At 49.3% G+C, this 19,809-nt stretch overlaps 1 protein-coding gene across 10 annotated transcripts in view; it reads right to left on the bottom strand.

Annotated features, from left to right (window-relative positions):
* The window catches only part of SFMBT2 (Scm like with four mbt domains 2), a 233,291-nt gene that overhangs the window by 29,383 nt on the left and 184,099 nt on the right, over positions 1 to 19,809 (bottom strand). For all 10 annotated transcript variants that reach the window (XM_046012380.1, XM_046012377.1, XM_046012379.1 and 7 more), the window contains 4 exons: positions 17,212 to 17,325; positions 15,660 to 15,702; positions 13,803 to 13,873; positions 11,541 to 11,680 (listed from right to left, as the gene is read on the bottom strand). In XM_046012380.1, coding sequence (XP_045868336.1) covers positions 11,541 to 11,680; positions 13,803 to 13,873; positions 15,660 to 15,702; positions 17,212 to 17,325 — 368 coding nt within the window. The remainder of the gene's footprint in view (positions 1 to 11,540; positions 11,681 to 13,802; positions 13,874 to 15,659; positions 15,703 to 17,211; positions 17,326 to 19,809) is intronic.

The raw sequence follows: 19,809 nt of genomic DNA, 5'->3' as shown, positions 1-19,809 counted from the left end.
GAACAGTGCTTCTGCAGAAAGCGGGGAGTGGGTCAGGTGTGTGGGGGTGGGGAGGGGGGGGTCAGTGGAGGGAGAACACAGGTAGGCCATGCCAGCCACAGGAGCTCACTCTGCACACCGTGTGGGGCACACAGGAGCCGCTCGACCAATGTGGGTTTCTTCCCCCAACGCCTCCCCTTACAGGCACTCAGAAGATTATGTAAATTGATGGGAATTTTTTTTTTGTTCGCATCACGAAATTATGTGATTCCATGATTTCCTTTCATATCCACAGTCATGAAAACTCCCAAAACACCAAAGTAATTTAGATAATTTCCAACCTCAACTGTATCATATGATCAAAGTCAGAACAATGTTGAAAGTGCAGGGAACCACTTAATAAGAAAATTATTTCTTTTACTGTCAAAATCAGAAAACACTTCAGAAAGCAAATATGGCTCCCACAGCTTGAGTTCGACTGATCTAATGGAAAAGAGACAGATTCTCAACTTTGAAAGTATGTAATCTGCTAAATTCTAGTGACTGTGGGGAGGGCTCCCTTTGGGGGAAATCAGCTCCTGTGGAAATATGAAGGAGAATATTCCCTCCTGGGGAGGCCGAGGGGGTCAGAAAAAGGATCTGGACACAAAGCAGCCTCCCCCACACGCTCACTCTGCTCCGACAGACCTTTCTCTGCAGTGCCTCCAAGAGCCATGGTTACAATAATTAGCTTTTTACAGGAACTGGGATCATGAAAGGCCCTCGTGGGCCTAAAACATTTCTCCTTTTCAACTTCAAAATCAGATGGAATGGAGCTAATTTTATAAATAGGTTGGTTGTTTTTATTCCCCTGTAAAATGATAAAGAATTGTTCCTGCTTAATCAGCAGTTTCTCCATCCATAGGGTTTTGAGCCTCAGAAAGGAAATAACATTTTCAAGTGATTTACCCCTGAAAACTACGTGTTTTCATTTCGTCTCCTCAAAAACTGACAGCTCTGTGCACATTCCTTTGCAAATGCTGCATGTAATACTAAATATTATCTAAGATTAACTTTATGTTCCTCACTCCTTTTGTTGTTGCAGAAATGTTACTGCTAACAATAATAATCAGACATTTTGCCAAGTGGAGAACTCCATTGTTTTGGCCAAAACTGATCTCGGCTTTCATTCGATCCTCAATGGAAGGCTGACCTCCCCTGGCAGCCCACCACCCTGGAGGAAGGTGCTCCCTCTGTGCCAGCGGCAAGGCTAGGAAGCCCCCGGGCTGCCCTGGTAGGCAGCCTTTCCCCCAACCCAATCCCGCGCCAATGAACTCCTGGCTTCATCGCTTCAACTTGATTGAAAGATCATTTCCCAAAAGAGGCTATAATTCCCAGGAATTCTCTACCTCCCCCTGGAAGGCCAACAGGAGAATCCCATCAGACCCTAAATCTTCATTCACCTCAGTCCCCAGAAACCCATCACTTCTAGAACATTCTTTATACCCAGAATCTGTTCCCATATGACTCTGCATTTCCCCCTAGTATGACCCAATCTCAAGCCCCTCCATGCACCCCCCAATGCATCCATTCTGCCCTCCATCATCAGCAAAATATTCTAGAGCCCCAAACGCTTTCCAGAATATTCTTCACCCTATAGTTTTCCCTTCTGCTCTGGACTGAATACTGTGCACCCCAACCCCTATTCATATGTTGAAATGCTAACCTCCATGTGAAGGCATTACAGATGGGGCCCTTGTGGGGGAGATTAGGGCTTCATGAGGTCATGAGGTTGGCACGCCTGTGCTGGAGTGTAACTTTGTGAGAAGAGACCCGAGTGCCTGCTCTCTTTCCCACCATGTGAGGACATCCAGAAGAGGCAGCCAGTCCCATGCAAAGCAGGACCCGCTCTGCGGGCACCCCAACCTTGGGTTCCTGCCTCCAGAGCTGCAAGGCACACATGTCTGCTATCTGAGCACGTCTGTGGCGTCAGCTGCAGCAGCCGGAGCAGACCAGCCACCCGCCTCTCCTACACCATTACCTTCCCTCCTCTGCGGGACAGCTTCCCTTCCTGCAGAAACCGGTCCACAGTCCCACCCTCAACCGTGACAACTCTCCCTTCCCCTCTCATCTTCCTGCAGCTACCTCGTTCATTCTCCCTTCTCTTTCTAGGGCTGTCTACACTCGGGGGTCCTTCTCTCCTCCAGCACTCTCCGGCACCCATTCAGGGGCGCGCCCACATCACCGAAGAACAGCCATCCTTGGTTCTGCTCTTATCCAGCCCTGCTGGTGGCTCGAGGCAATGTCCTCACACCTTCCTCGGTGATCACCCTCTCCTCTATCTCCAAGATGCCAGCCTCTCCAGGGCTTCCTGAGTCCCAGCTCGCTTTCCCTGGGTCCCCCTGTGCCTCCTCCCACAAATAACAGTAGGGCTCAGGGCTCAAGTCCTTGTACTGTCGACTTCACTCCACGGTGCAACTGGCTTTCAGCACTGACCACAGACTTGCAAACTAATGATTCCTAAATTTCTATTTCCATCCTAGACCTTTCCCCAGCTCCAGACTTGTGTGTCCACCTCCACTTGGATGCTTGGTGGGCATTCTGTTCAAATAAGACAGATTTTATCCATCTGATGTCTTCCCCTTCTCAGCAACATCTCTCTTCTTTCTTTCTTTATTTCAGCGTAACAGTATTCATTGTTTTTGCACAACACCCAGTGCTCCATGCAATACGTGCCCTCCCTATTACCTACCACCTGGGTCTCCAACACCGCCCCCCCCGCCCCTTCAAAACTCTCAGGTTCTTTTTCTGTTCTTAGTGCTCACGGCCGACTTGGGACACCTCTGTGAATTCTGCTCTTTTCAGAGTCCATGTCCACAATCCAAAAGAAACACTCGCTGTCTCCAAAATTTATTGACTTATTTGTTTACTGTCCACTCGCATGAGATCATAAGCACCACGACACGAGGGACTGTATTTTGTTTGCTGCTGTATTCATAGTAGTTACAATTATTCCTGCCAGTAGCGGGAATTCAGTAAGGTTTGTTTTTTTTTTAATTTTTTCAAACACTTTCAAACACTTTTCAATATGAGCTCCGAAATGAATTAAAAATATTTAAAAATATATTTAAAAGTTATTTAAAAATAGTTAAAATTAAACTGACATCTAGAAATTAGTGACTAATTCACCCCAAGGATATCTTTGATACCATAAAATACACATAATAGATGTGGATAGAGACCCAGGAGGTAATATTTGCTCCTGAATTTCTTTGCTACAAAGTCCTATCCTACAGAGTGATGAGAAAGTTCCACGAAGGTATCTTACCTTCCTGACAGGCAAATAACAAAAACTTAAGCTTTGCCAGCCTTCCCGGACACTGGCCAGCATGCTGCAAAGTCCGGCTTCACAGGTGACGTGTGTGTGACAGTTTATGCCCGCACACAGGCTTGGCGCTTTGTTCTTTATGGGCTGGTGTTCAGCATAAGCTTAAGACAGCAGCAATGAAGCCACCACATGATGCCGCTCAGAGGCAGGGCACCATCTTGGATTTTGTTGACAGATGTAACAAGACATCACCTAGGCAAGACTTTTCCTCTGACATTACCGCAGAGCATGAGTCCTTAATACGAGGCCACAGTCCCCCATGACCCACTCCACCTTCTCCGTTTATACTGATGAACACAAGCCTCCTCTGAGGGACAGAAGGGACCTTCACACGCAGAATGGCACCATTTACGTGAACAGCCAAGGCTGCTTTGGATTCCTTATTTTCTGGGTTCCCACACGAAGTTGTTCCAGTTTTTAAGTGAAAGTTGTAACAAGGAGCCAAGAACAAATGCTTGATGATATACAATGAAGGGAAAGTCAAACAAGTCATCCCAGGACTCCCCAAACGTGGGAAATAAACAAGGTAATCAAAACCAAGAGACTGAGGGAAAGAGCTTTATGGGTCAACCATGTGGCAGAAACATAAACTGCAAGCCTCGACGGAATCCAGACTCCAGCTGTCGGGACCCACCGGAAAGCCAGGAGGGCTTGGAGCTTGCTCTCCCCTGCAGGGCACGCCTGGCACTGTACGCAGGCGGGCATCTCGGACGGGGGTTGGGGGAGGCCGGCACGCTGCCCGACTCTGGAAACAAGGAGGCCTACGGAGCCCGCTGCTGGCGCCCGCGCTGTGCCCGTGAAGCACAGGGCCGTGGGCACGGCGCCCAGAACCCGCAGAAAGGGCAGGTCTGCAAACTCGCCTCCTGGTCAGACCCGATGTTCACTATTTCAACCCTCTGCTGTGATGCCCGAGACCCACTGCCCCCAACTGCCTGACATTGGCTACACATCACGGGGGGCTCACAGAGTCGGAGATTACTGCCAGATGCCTGTCGGGCAGGGGTCCTCCGCCCCCACCAGCCAGGGAGAAGGTCTGTGATCCTGGGTCCTGAGCCGGAGCACAGGAGGCGGTCACAGCGAGACCATGGGGTACACAGAAAGGGGGGCCTCTAGAGAAGGCATCTCTTTCCATCCTCTTCCTTACTGCCTAACATGTGACCCTGCGTCTATATTTACAGACCACATGCCTACGCCTCCTGCGGACCCCAGGGAACACAGAACTGGGGTGTTCTTCTAACCTGGCACAGATCTATGCTGTGTATCTGTATTGTGTTGGTTTTGAGACAGGCCAAGAGGGGTGACAGACCAGGCCCCTCCCCCATCTGCAAGCGGGTTGTCACCTCACCAAGGGGCCACATCTCCTGCCCACTGTGACCCCCACTCCAAGAACAGAGCCCACCTGGCATGAGGGTACGACCGAGGCATTCCCGGGGCCCGAACGAATGAACGGCGGAGGGACCGTGATTCCCTGCCGGGCTCCAGCACCAGAAGGGTCCCTGGTGTGGCACACACTCAGTGAGCCTCGGCTGCGTGCGGAGTAAGCCAGCACCTTCGTATCCGAAACACACTAGAACAGTTGTGGACAGCTGGAGAGCCGTGCTTGGACCACAGCGTACCCGCAGGCCCAACGCCACTCACTCCACACCTGCTGAGGCCCCAAAGCCACGAAGACAACAGAAGCCAACCGAACAGAGAAATCTCGTTCCGTGGAGGTGAGCGCTCCAGTCTCCTCCGGGATGCCTCCGCTGCATCGTGGCAACCTGGTCCAGCTGCCCCAGACTCGAGCAGTGTACTGGCTCCCATGGCTCCCGCTCACGTGCAGTCACCTTCTGTGAAGCAGACCTCTCCCCTCCCGTTCTCCGCAGACAAGGCCCCCCTGGTCATGCCTCAGCCTCTCTTGGACCTGGCGGCCATGAAGAGTACTGAAGTGACTGTTCAGGTACATGAGACTGATGGACAGACAGATCGATAGATCATTTGACACTCAGACAGGTAGATAAATAGACATACAGATAGACAGACATGTAGAAAGACAGGCAGACAGACAATAGGACAGAAAGGATATACAGATGAGAGATGACAGATGGATGGGAAGGTGGATGGATGAATGGATGGACAGACGGAGGACAGAGATGATGATGGACGGATCCAGGACTGAAAGACAGCTGGATGGACAGCAGGTGGGGGGTGAGTGTGTGTACACGCGTGCATCTCTGTCTCACTGTTGTCGGGAACAAGGTCCCGGCCTCAGCAGAGAGGAAGCTGCCCAGCTGTGTTCATCCTCATCTCCGCGTCAGACCCAGGCCCGGGCCCAGGGCACAGGTTGGAGAGAAAGAAAAAGCCACAGAAGCTCATTGCTTCCGAAAGTCTCCCCAGTGTCCTGCATTCGGGCTGCTTTCTCCTCAGACTTCTAATAAAGCCTCAGGAAAAGAAAGGGAAGGGAAAGGCCAGGGTTGGGCATCTAACTTTCGCAGGAAAGCACATCTATAAATGTTTATCTCCTGCCTGACCGAGCCCACGTGGCGAAAAAGCAGCACGGAAAACATGGACAGGTCATTCACGTCCCAAAATAATGTGGAAAACGTGAAAAAAAGACTCCTAGAGATTCTCCAGGGGACATAACGCTTCTTTTTTTTTTTTTTTAATTTTCATGGTATTTATTTATTTTAATTTCTTTTCAGCGTAACAGAATTCACTGTTTTTGCACCACACCCAGTGCTCCATGCAATACGTGCCCTCCCTATTACCCACCACCTTGTTCCCCCAACCTCCCACCCCACCCCTTCAAGACCTTCAGGTTGTTTTTCAGAGTCCTAACCAAAGAGGTAAAGGATCTGTACTCAAGGAACTACAGAACACTCATGAAAGAAATTGAAGAAGACACAAAAAGATGGAAGACCGTTCCATGCTCTTGGATTGGAAGAATAAACATTGTTAAAATGTCTATAATGCCTAGAGCAATCTATACTTTTAATGCCATTCCGATCAAAATTCCACTGGTATTTTTCAAAGAGCTGGACCAAATAATCCTAAAATTTGTATGGAATCAGAAGAGACCCCGAATTGCTAAGGAAATGTTGAAAAACAAAAACAAAACTGGCGGCATCACGTTACCTGATTTCAAGCTTTACTACAAAGCTGTGTTCACCAAGACAGCGTGGTACTGGCATAAAAACAGACACATAGACCAGTGGAACAGAGTGGAGAGCCCAGATATGGACCCTCAACTCTGTGGTCAAATAATCTTCGACAAAGCAGGAAAAAAATATACAGTGGAAAAAAGACAGTCTCTTCAATAAAGGGTGCTGGGAAAATTGGACAGCTATCTGTAGAAGAATGAAACTTGATTGTTCTCTTACACCGTACACAAAGATAAACTTGAAATGGGTAAAAGACCTCAACGTGAGACAAGAATCCATCAGAATCCTAGAGGAGAACATAGGCAGTAACCTCTTCAATATCAGCCACAGCAACTTCTTTCAAGATATGTCTCCAAAAGCAAAGGAAACAAAAGCGAAAATGAACTTTTGGGACTTCATCAAGATCAAAAGCTTCTGCTCAGCAAAGCAAACAGTCAACAAAACAAAGAGGCAACCCAAGGAATGGGAAAAGATACTTGCAAATGACAGTACAGACAAAAGGTTTATATCCAGGATCTATAAAGAACTCCTCAAACTCAACGTACACAAAACAGATAATCATATCCAAAAATGGGCAGAAGATATGAACAGACACTTCTCCAACGAAGACATACAAATGGCTATCAGACACATGAAAAAATGTTCATCATCACTATTGATGATACCACCTTTGAGATACCACCTGACACCAGTTAGAATGGCCAAAATTAGCAAGACAGGAAACAACGTGTGTTGGAGAGGATGTGGAGAAAGGGGAACCCTCTTACACTGTTGGTGGGAATGCAAGTTAGTGCAACCACTTTGGAGAACAGTGTGGAGATTCCTCAAGAAATTAAAAATAGAGCTTCCCTATGACCCTGCAATTGCACTACTGGGTATTTACTCCAAAGATACAGATGGAGTGAAAACAAGGGCCATCTGTACCCCAATGTTTATAGCAGCAATGGCCACGGTCACCAAACTGTGGAAAGAGCCAAGATGCCCTTCAGCAGACAAATGGATAAGGAAGATGTAGTCCATATACACAATGGAGTATTATGCCTCCATCAGAAAAGATGAACACCCAACCTTTGTAGCAACATGGACGGGACTGGAGGAGATTATGCTGAGCAAAATAAGTCAAGCAGAGAGAGTCAAGTATCATATGGTTTCACTTATTTGTGGAGCATAACAAAGAACATGGAGGACATGGGGAGATGGAGAGGAGAAGGGACATAACGTTTCTATTGCTACTGCTTGCTAAAACCAGACGCCACATATGGGCAAATAATTCAAGTCAAGTTACATTTCAGAGAAACCACAGGTGCTCCCCAAACCTGTCGGCCATGCTGGGGCATCCCCCTGGTATGGCAGCCTTTGGTATCAGTGGACGTTAGCGTCACCATGAAAATAGGGACTCTGATCCCTCCTGAGTGGGTGTTCAGAGTCCCTTCTGCTGGTAGGATCCTTCGTCACTAGACACACGGATGTGAGTGAGGGTGTGAGATGTGCCACGCACCTTTCCTCTTGTGCTCGTGCTAGTCTCTCCTTCACACCCGGAGGCAAGCACACAGCACCCCCTTGCTAGGCTGTGCAGGAAGGCAGGGTCACAGGCCTGGCCATGCGGGAGATCACATCTGAACCATCAGCAGAACCTCCCCCTAGCTTCTGCGACACAACGCCAACATCCTCAGCAGCGAAGCACTGTGACACACGGACCTCATAAGCTGACCAAGGGCCACACAGATCGGTGGTCCACAGGTCTTCGGGAGACCCTGGCGCACTGCAGCACGTGTGCGGAGCAGGACTACCTGGGATAGGAAAGGATGCCCAGGGGTCCCCTAAAACGCCCCAGCCGGAGGGCTGGAGGGCCCACAGGACTGACCTATCTCCAACCCCTCAGGACTTGCTCGCCTGGGTCCCTCATGGCCGGGCCCGTCCCTGGCTTTCGTTCTACTTTTCAGGGGTCAGCCACTTCCTCTGCTGCTCCCTTTCTAGAATCGAGGCCAGGAGCTGCTCTTAGTCCTCAAAACCTCACTCCTGGCTGATGCTCCGAAGGCTCACTGACCCCCAGTGAGCAGACGTGCACAGGCCCTCACTTTGTCCAGAACCCTCCCCTCCCTGCTAGTCTGCCCTCTGGGAGGTGAGGACCCTTTTCTCCACCTGCATTTCACTTCCCCAAGGCCGGCTCTGGCCACAGGCACACAGGTCAGCCACCTCTGAGCAGAGCAGACGGGGGGGGGGGGGACGACAGCTATCACTCTGCCTTTCTTAAAGACCTGAAAACCTTTAACGGCTAAAACCACCAAAGGCCTGAGAAGCAAACGTGCTCTGTCTTTGCTCCAATTACCTCGTTCTCTTTAAGTAAAATGCAATTTGAAACCACAGAGGTTTTGGAGCTGAAGAGAGCACATTAGCATAAATATTGGCTGGCTGGAACTCCCATTTTTCTTGCACTCACAGATCTGAAGTGCTTATTTTTTTTCCTTCTTCTTTTCCTGCCTCATGCATTTTCTGAACATCAGCAAAAAACTAGTTTTGTCATCAGAAAATGGCTCTGGCCTGGCTTTTGCATTTGGCTGCTGGTAGCTATCGGAGAATTGGTCAGGGACAACCACTGTTGACTCTGAAAACTAGTGTAGGAGAGCCAAAGAGCCAGGCCCTGAAGACAGGCCGGACCCCGGCCAGGGTGTCTTTGAGCAGAGCCGGGGCAGGTGACCCGGGACCACGGGCTGATCCCTGGAGCTTGCCGGCACCAAGAGCCTTGCAGGCAGCTTCACGGGCACCCACCCGGTTCACTGCCTTTCTGCCAGGCCTTCCTGCTCCTTCCTGCTCCCTCCTGACAAAAACAGGCTCACATGCAGGCGGGCATCGCCAAACCCACAACCCGCTTGGGCTGGACCATGGAGGGGCAACGCTCGGTCTGGGGGTGGGATTCTACGTGGTGATGGGAATCCTGACATGGTCCTGGTTTTATCTCCTCCTCGATCTGGTTCATCATCCGCGGGATCCAAGGTCCGTGCCGCCTCACCCAGAGCTGACCAGCGGTCCCTCCACTTGTCCGTATCACCTTGGCCTTTCAGAGGCATCCCTGGTTCTCCCACCTGCCTTAAGCACTATCCTTCTGTAGTGACAAATGTCTTGTCTGTGAGACAGACCAACCTGCCACTTCGACTGGGCCAGATGCACACCGTTCACTTTCGAGAGGCAGGGCCCAGGCGCAGGAGGTGAGCCGCTTTAAATGAAAGTGGGTACCGGCTGCTGAGGACACCTGCCAGGGGCCCAGGACAAGGCCCACCCAAATCTGTGCCCTCCTGTGTCCGTCCTTCACACTCAGGTGCCGCGAGCCTTCTTCCCTGCTCTTCCTGCCTTCGTCCCCGGGCACCACCGACAGCCCAGGCCTTCCGTGGGGAGGCTGCCCGCGCCCCCTTCCGCACCGACCGTGGGGGCCTCCACGGGATCTCCACACACCTGCGCCGGCCCCGTCGCAGCACAGAGACGCTCACCGCTCTGCAGTGCTCGACCTGCCTGTTCATCTCTCCCTCGACCAGAAGCGCGTGAAGGACGGGACCCCCGCTGAACGCCCTGTGGGTTCCACGCTCCCAAGTAAAAACCACAAAATGGCCCCATCAGAGCTTCTTTTCAGAGTTTCTTCTCAAGCACAACTTCAATTTTCTCTTTAAAAGGGATTTTTGTTTTCTGAACATGGAAGTGTTTAACTGCAAATTCCGCGGATGGCCTAGAAAAGCTAACACGCTCAGCCTCTGCTACAACCATCTCACTCTCTGTAAGGAGAATGACGTCGGAAACCACGTGGAGGTCCCCTCGTGGAGGGAAGGTGTTTGAACGGTGTCACTCAGACGGCCAGAGAAGGCCACCCTCGAGCTACATGGCTACCCGGTCCTGCCTCACCCGTCAGGCAGGCCAGACCTCTTCTTCCATTCTTTTGAAACTGTGACATTCTTCTGTACCTCTGAGTTGCCCCCAGCCGAGGGAGCCGCACCCTGTCCCCTGACACCCAGCTGTGCAGCTGCGGCCGTGCCCCCACATGAGGCCTCTTCCCTTTGCCCACGCCAGAGCAAGGGGCCCTTCCCATCTGTTTGTCACTCCTTGTGCTCCCAAAGCGCTCTGCTCTGCGTCCCAACTGTCCCCTCACACCGGACCACCAGCCTAGAGTACACCATCACCCCAGCAGAGCCGTGAAGCCCCCACAGGCCGGGGGCAGGGACGGCTTATGCTCGGACAGCGCTTGGCGCAGGGCCTGCCTCCGAGAAGCGGCCTCACAGACATGTGTCTGGTACATGAATGGATCGTTGGCCCCCGGGAATTAAAACACATTCATCGTGAAGAGCAACATCTCCATGGGGTCCTCTTTCTTAAAACACTGATACGTGTGAAAAGAGCAGAGATTGCGTCCTAAGAACAGCTCAGAATGGTTCCAGAATTCTAAGCCATGTCCCCACGGGGTCTGTGCTGAGGCTATAAAAACGGACCAGAGAAGAAAACCTCCGTCAGTGTAACGAGGACTCACCTCTCTCTGTGGGTGGACCCCAAAAGACAGGGAGAGAAATGGGAACAAACCATCGAAACGATGCATGGCTTTGCCCACACCACCAACTAGGCAAGTGCCTGGAGCCCACCATGCAGTGACCGGTGCCTCCTGCAGGCAGACGCCGTGATGGGTACGACCGACGGAGGGGAAAGGCCATACCACCCCCGACATGGCCGAGGGGCAGCGATCCCTAATAGCACTTTCTCTCACCCATCCAGGCTTACTTACCTCTTGAGAGAAACCTCCAGTCTGCAGGCCCGGGCCCCCACTCCACACAGCAGCCCTTAAACCCATGCAAGGTTTCCCAGGACTCGGGCAAGGAAGGTCTAGATGCCCCTCCATCGGCCTGCGGGCCTTGCCCGTCTTTGCCTGACCAGCTCCCGCCCGAGGACGGAGAGAAAGCAGGCGCTTGGAAAATGTCACTCAAGTGACTCGAATTCCTGTTATGTCCTTCAGAAACTGTGTCTGCGTCCGGGACGCCCGCAGAAACACGCAGCCGCAGAGCCCCGCGCACCCGGCTTACCTCCTTCAGCACCAGCACGCACTTGCCCGGTCCCACCGACTGAGGTAGCTCGGCGATTCGGCCTTTGTTCAGGTAAGGGCCGGAGAAACACCTGTGGTTGATGAAGAGCTGCGGACAGCAGTACTTCCCGTTGACGGGGCCTGCGGGGACAGCAGCACAGCGCACGCTGAAGGAGCCCACAGAACCCTGCTCCGACCCGCTCGGTCGGCAAAACCACCCAGAGGCCCGCTGCGTCTCAGCAGCCGAATGTCTTACAGATGCAAGAGCGTCAAAATTGGGGTTATTTTCTTGCTATCATATAAATGAACTTTTCTGTTTATGACGCAGAAGTCAAGACACAAAAAGATGTGAAACCAAGACAATGACAAACAATGCATCACTGTGCAGCCGAGAAAAACAAGACACAAGACAGCAAACACGCTCAGCTACGGAGCTCAGCTCCCCTGGGTTTTCTACCCCAGGCACTCCCCCATCTTCTCTTCCCCTTGCCTGAATCTGGTGTTTATCATTTCCACCCAGGTCTATAAACTTGACCACACACACTGGTAGAGCAATGCGTGGCATTTCCGGTATTTTTTTTTAAATGTCCCATAAACAGTTTTCTGCAACATTTTGTTTGTTCGACCTGAAGTTTCTACCATCCCTCTAATAGTCCACGTATATGCAGAACGTTCGTCCATCTGTCCCTTCTGTGTGTGACCCCATCACATGAATCTAGTGCAAGCCAGTGGTCCACTCTCTTGCTGACAGATGCTCAGTCATTTCTACTTGCTCACGATGACTGACAGCGCTCTACTGAACACAGCTGTAAACCGCTGCTTCTTCCAGGCAAGACAGCTTTCCAAGTCCATAACAAAGGAGGGGACCTGCTTGGCTATGGGGGCTGCACGTCTGCAGTCCCCCCACACAGGCTCAAATCGATCTCCACATGGACGATCCCAGTTTATACTCCCATCAACACTGCACAGAAGCAGCTGCCATCCCACGTCCAAGCCAACACCAGACATGGCAGGGCGTCTTGGTTTTGCCAATCTCATGGACGTGCCATGTACCTCCCAGGGGACTGAATCTGCATGTCCCTCATTATGCTTTCCACGTAGCAGGGGCTCCGATGGCCATGGGGAAACGTGGAAGGACTGAGTGGTAAGGTATTACCCGAAACCTTCCTGGTGTCTGTAACAGGGTCTCGCTGTCAGCCTAGACCGCCCTCCCCTACACCGTTCTGGCTGAGTTCCGCTAATAGTGCTATCTCTGCATGAAGACCCTCCTTAGTTCGGTACGGTAATTTAACAGGCCCAGGACTGTCCTCATAGGACTTCAACTAAATACCAAGAGGGAAGGAAGGCGGAGTGTTATTTTTGTGAGGGGAAGACAAAGGGAGCAATACGACAATTACAGACTCTAAAAGAAGAGCTGACATGATTCTTTTAAAACCATTCTGAAGTTCGAATTCTATACAACAAAATTAGGCAAAAGAATTATGTCCACAGCTGCATATACATGGAAATTTTTTGGTAGGATTACCCTATCCAGAACTTCAGGAAAGAAAAACATTTTAGTTAGTCTACTCATAAAAATGCTCTCCTTATACGAGTTTGATCACCAAGATTCTTCCATGCCATAGAGCTTAGAAACCCGGAAGAATTCAGAGCAGTTTTCACTTTGGTTAGAAAACAGAATTCTTAATCAAATATATTATTTAATGTACAAAGACGTCTATAATCAGAGTTGTTGTCAACGGGGTATCCACATTTGTTTTCAAAGGTCATTGTGAGATATAGAACTTCACACATTAAAAAACATAAATTATTCACTCTCAGCTTTCAAACACAGAGGGTTTTAAGGACCAATTCAAAGGCCCACAGGGACTTAAACATTAACCGGTAATGGAAAAATGCAAGTGGGATGACAAAAAAATGTGAAAAAAAATATGGGTGCCTAATAATAGTATTTTCAATTCTTTCACCTTGCACATGACCATCTACGACATACATCCCTAACTGGGCTCAAATTTCCAGGGAATGCATGGACTCTTCTCCTGAAGACTGAGAGAACGGTCTAGAGCCACTGACCAAGAGACAGAAGAGGAACAGAAATCTGGTTTAGACATTTTTTCTTAAAGTAGGTACATGTTAATAAGCGGCAAGAGTGACAAGGAGAATGAACTTTAAGGAGAGATATTCTTCTACTGACCCAAAAGCACATGCACGTCTCCACGCCCCGACCAGGACAGGGTGGCCAGCCGTGGGTGGGTTTGCTTACCTGCGGTGTCCAGGTGAGGGAATAAACAAAGGTCGTGAGGTATTTTCTCAACAGGCACTGTGGATGGCAATCTGTTGATCAAGAAAATACAACGATCATGGCTTGCACACTTGAGAAGAAATGCCACGAATGAAATAACAACTTAAATTAATTAAACGAATTAAGTTTTTTCCCAACTTATAGCGACTATCACGGAAATCCAAGCACACAGTAAAGTCAGCGGCACGTCAGCCCCTCGCGTGGTCATCCCTGATCAGTGATGTTCTTCTAGGAGGCCCTGCCTTTGTCTCTTGCTGTAGAATCGTCATAATGCCCCTCATTATATTTTAGGCACAAAGAAACATCAACTTGCACAGATTTTCATGGAACTCAGACTTCCCTTTGACAGTAGAAGCTAGTACTTTCTACAGACGAGTGTCTGAGAACTACTTGGCCTTCAATTTTTGGTGCCTGTGCTTGTGTGGGTCACGGCCACACTAAAAAGACTTCCAAAGAAAGCCTACGAATGGACGGGTCCTGGAAGGGGCAGTCGGCCTAGCCTAGAGCAGAGTTTGTGTTCTAGCTCAGTGAAAAGCTGCTGAATAACACCGAGGACATAGCTCCAGGGGAAGAGGTGCGCTGGTTTCCACAGGGCACCCAGGATGGCGGTGTGGAAACCACGTCACTGACAACTGACACAAACGCAGAGCGAACCACCACGAGATCTCAGTGGGGTCCTCTCCGTGCTGGTTCTCAAAGTGGGTCCACCCACTCACGGACCAGCGCCACCCGGAAAAAAACTGTTAGATGCACAGACGCGCAGGCCCCACTGAAGACATCCTGAGTCAGGGGATTCGGAGATGGGCCCAGCAGTGAGTGTGTCTTCTCGAGCTATCTGGGTGAGGGTACAAGTGCAGGGTGGGGGCCACGGGTCCACAGACCACAGACTGAGGAGTTACGGATTCGGATTTGGGTTCAGTGATGGGACCGTCTATTGTTTGCTCTCGGTTTCAGTGTTATCCAGACCACACCGGAGTCGGATAATTAACCTGCTACACGGAGTTTAGACATGAATGCACTAAAAATGCCCAAATTGTTATTCACATTCAAATAGCAATGCACTTATTATTCAATTTCATTTTACAATTAAACCTGGGAACCCAAGAAAAATGCTGTTCTCGAATTCACTTCTCCTGGTGTATTTTTATTAAGAAAATAGAACCACACTGCAAAGGATGTGTATTGTAGTGGACCTTAGCTGCTCTTCAATATATAAAATTGCTACAAACTTTCAAAATCATATTCCATGTACGCACACCGCCTGATACCTTTTCTCCCTAAAATTACAACTGAAACCGGGGGTAACGTACACTGAGTCAACCACGACATTTTTGTCACAAGAAATCTAGTTTAATCTTCAAGAAACCCCCAAGAAACAGGTGCTTCACACACGAGGATGCTGAGATGCGGAGCAATAAAGCAGCTTTGAGGACACCTTGCTGGGCCTGCGGAGCTGACCTCAGACGGCAGTCTGCCTGCCGGGCCGGCTGTGACCCGTGACGCCAGCATGTGGAGTGTGGGTGGGGACAGCGAGGCGCTGTCACTCTCCATATGTGGGGCCAGGATGCCCTCCAGGTGCGCTGAGGAGGACCAGGAGGGAGAAACTACAATCCAGAGAAGAGATCCCTGGCGGAGCAGAGACTGTGTCTCGCGTGTAACAGGTGCATCATAAAGACAGGTTATCTACGATCACCTCTGTGACTGCGCCAACTGTGAACTAACCCCTGATACAAACAGTAGCGCTTCCGACCCTCTGTAAAGACAGCTCTATAGAGCTTAGCACCTAAGTTTTGGGAAAAAACAGAAACAGAAACGTACTGTTTTTCTGGTTGCACGACTGCAATCTTTCTCTTCTTTTGTGCTGTAAAACAGGCAAGAAAGGGCAAAAGGACAGTCAGCTTCGTTCACAAGTTGGGCAAAGGCATTTTCTAAAAACATCTTCCTGTCAAACTGGGTCAGTTTCAAAGTAACAATTTAAACACTGAAAAGTTACTGCATTCTCACAACTTTAATTTCCTCTAGCATTAAAATAAGACTTTGACTCGGGGCACCTGGGGATGCAGTTGGTTGCAAACCTGACTCTTTGGCTTCCGCTCAGGTCATGATCTCAAGGTCGTGAGACTGAGCCCCATGTATGGCTCTGCGCTCAGCAGGGAGACTGTGTGTCCCTCTCTCTCCCTCTGTCCCTCCCCTCCATGTTTTTCCCTCCCTTCTCAATCTCTAACGCAAGTAAATCTAAAAGAGACTGACTCATCAGAAATGAAGTCTAAATAGAATTCCCTGCATTCAATAAGATTAAACAGATCACTATGTTTGTATCCTCCGGATAAATACCTAGCAGTGCAATCACTGGGTTGTAGGGTAGATTTACATTTTTATTTATTTTTAACTTTTTGAGGAACCTCCATGCTGCTTCCAGAGTGGCTACATAATTTTAACTAACACTTTTGGTAAACATTAGGGTGGAATGAGAAATGGCAAGATTGATCAGTTCTGAAGAGTTTCAAATGGTACGATCTCAGGATAACGACCTACAGTAACCTAGGTTAAAACACACACTGTTGTATGTATTTAAGAGACAGAAAGACAGAGGTAGCTGCTGGGCTAACTACTGAATACTGTCTTAATTTGGTCTTTCTGTGCTCAGAAGGATGTTATATAATATACTTTTCAAAGCAAAGTTGAAATCTCACTGGTTAGTGCTAAGAGTAGTCAAGTTTTTAAATGTTATGTCAGTAATTATTAGGACCAATTATGATTCTTTTAGGGTAAACCTCACGAGAAAAATCAGTTGTTTCTCAGACATGATAGAGAAACGGTATCTGGGGGGCTCCTGGGTTGCTCAGTGGGTTGAGCGTCTGACTCCTGGTTTCAGTTCAGGTGGTGATGTCAGGGTCTCCATAGTGAGCCCCCGGTCAGGCTCTGTGCTGAGCGGAGCCTGCTTCAGAGTCTCTCCCTCTGTCCCTTGCCCCTCCCACCCACCTCGCGCATTCTCTCTCCTCACCTCAAAAACAAACGAAACACACAGTACTTAGCTTAAATTTTCTCTAATCAAAATAATGAGCTTTAAACTGAAGACTTAGTTTATATCTACTTATATGTCATTTTATACAATCTCTACAGGTCTTATTACATTTATTTTCTATTTTACCTCTGCCACTCCACGGACCGTCACCTGCCGTACCATCCTGACCGAGCTTGTCTACCTGTGAGATGCTTCCAAATCTCCATCTCTCGAAGGTAGTGGAAGCATCCATGAGATAAAAACCTTGTTTTTTACAACCTGGCTACAGTCTCTTTACAACACAGTCTATTCACCCCCCAAGCCCCGGACACCGTCCACACTGGCTCCCAGCTGGACGATACTCACAGACGGTTTTGTGTGGTGTGGTCAGAGGGTACGAGTTCGCTTCGCACCAGCCCATGGGGAAGATGTCCATGGACTCCACGTCAACAATGAACTCCGGGGAAGGAGTCTGCAGACCTGCATCGGGAAAGTCAAGACAACGGGTACAGACATTACCACGGAGACCCAGAAGAAGGGAGCCCACCAGAAGCACCACGGAGACGAGGATCTCGCTCCCCGGACCGTTCAGCCGAGCCCAGTCTGATGACAGATACCAGCACCTGAGGTACCAAACAGCCAGAGCACGAGGGGTGCAAAGAAAGTGCAGATCCAGAAGATCCAAGCTACTTCCTACTGCGCACAGGCAGGGGGCGGGGAGGGGTGGCAGAAAAGCTGGCAGAGGGAATAAGTCCATCCCTTTCCCAACAGTACCTTTAAAAATGAAGGGAACGGGCCCGAGCAGGGGAGGGGGCTCCAGCACGCGTGTGTAAGGCCACCAAGACACACTTCGTCTGGCACCCAGCAAAGGTTGACCTTCAAGTCACAGAAGTTAAGACTACCATGGAAAGAACCGGCTGGGCACGGCGACGTGGGTTTTGAGCAGGACACACAGACACAGTTCCTCTAGGGAGTTGGCTCACTCCTCAGTTTGACTGGGGTTACTTATTTTGAACTCCATGGGTGGCCTGCAGGCTTCGGTCGTGTCCCACAAAAGCCATTTATGTGGGAGTGTCTTTTCTAGTGGGGTCTGCCTAAAAGTCACCCCGTTTCGTGGATCTACTCGCGCCTTGTGAATAAATCGTCAGCACAGCTCAGAGACTCAGGAAATCTGCCTGCGAGGTAAGCCAAGCTCTGAAGGAGCTCTGGCCACAGAGGACACACTTGGAACCCAGCAAACTAGTGAAAAGGAGAAAATTCGATACCAAATCAATAGTTCTTTGGGGGAAAACCAAAAACCCAACAGCACCAAGGGAAGGCACGCATGAACTAACAATCAAAAGGCATGACCTCTATTAAGAGTCTGACCACTTCCTCTTGCTTTGCCTTGGCTGCTTCATGGAGCAACAAGAAGAAAGCAAGGCAGTCAGCCCCCTCCCCCCCCCCCACACACCCATGTCACCACTCTGCATCTGAGGAGTTTTAAATCCTACCTCCCCCCAAACTGAATGTCACGAAGCTCAACTCCAGCAGACGCAAAATGGTCCCAACTGCTGTTAACACTGACGTCCGCTGCATCGGGCCCTCCCCCCAGCTCCTCGCGGTACAGTAGATTCCGTGAGAAAGCAGCACGCTGTTGCAGGACGTGGTTCCGATTCAGCGCTAGCCCAACACTACTGCACATGCGGCGCCTGCGCTAACCCCACACTGTGCACACGCAGCGCCCAAACACGCCCACGCATGCATGTGATCACCACCAGTGGTCACTCTCAGCTCTGGATTCCTTCCCCAAGAGAGCAAGTACCATGATTATCAATCCTAACCTTCTTTCTCCTTAATGCTCCCATAATTCGAAGGGTACGTAAGCTATAGAAATGCAAGGTTTGTGGGGATCAGTTCTCACCAGCTGAACGAATGGAAATCATTTCTGTCTCCCATTACGACTCCACGGGTACTTAATGTACTCACCAAAGAGACCGTCAAATAAACAAGACCATGTCCAAAACAGACAAAAAGTAAAAACTCTAAGTGGCTTCCACTGTGGAAGTGACCGCTCCTGTCCTGGAGGGCGCCCGGCTCTCTAGAGGGTCTGCAAGCTGTCTTTTCCTCTTCAAAAACCAGCACCTGTTTCTCAGCTACTCAACAATTTTGCCAATGGGCTGAATTCATCTACAACATATATATGTATATATCTCCAGACTTACGTGTAGGTACAAATAAGATTTTCAAGGTCAAAGTAGTACTTCAAAAAGAAGCATAAGGTGAACTTGACAGCTTGTTCTTTCCTGAATCATGACCTTGATCTTCCAATATTCTGCTGGCTTAAACATCACTTGCTATTAATGCTTTAATATATACACTTCCAAAGCAACGTGTATGGTAATATATTTATATGGCTGTCTCTACCATGCTTTAAAATTCTTCAATCATACTCTGCACTCAAAACAAGTATTTATGAGCTGCAATGTGACAGCGACTACATCTTCAAGAAAGTTCTAATCCTGCCTTCCTTGCACCTTCAAATCTAACCCATTAAGGCATCTATTGAATAGGAACAGATGGAAAAGTGGGTTATTTATCTCCCAGAAACATTGTCCTGACTGTGAAACTTTTCCAACCCTATTCTGAATGATGGGTATCGATTCCTTATGTCCTAGGAACTAGGACATATCTACAACTAGATACATCTGGCTGGACTCAGAATAATCTTTATAAAAAATAACCCACTATTTTCTAAGACCAGTGACACTAGCTTACAAAATAATCCATTACAAATGTATGCGATTCTCCTTGATTATTCTGGGGTTTCCAAAACTACCTATACAAAGCTTAGTGGACTACTGCAATAGTCTTACCATTTTAGAGGACACCCTCTGTGAACAACAGAAGGTCATGCTCAACCCTGGAGTTCATTTTAGTTGCATCCATCAATATGAATTCTACTTACTCATCCTTATCCAGAAC

This window comes from Meles meles, chromosome 7 (genome assembly GCF_922984935.1).
Source record: "Meles meles chromosome 7, mMelMel3.1 paternal haplotype, whole genome shotgun sequence".
NCBI classification, from domain to species: Eukaryota; Metazoa; Chordata; class Mammalia; order Carnivora; family Mustelidae; genus Meles; species Meles meles.
The sequence above is the reverse complement of the archived record's forward strand: the minus strand, read 5'-3'. Positions and strand labels throughout refer to the sequence as shown.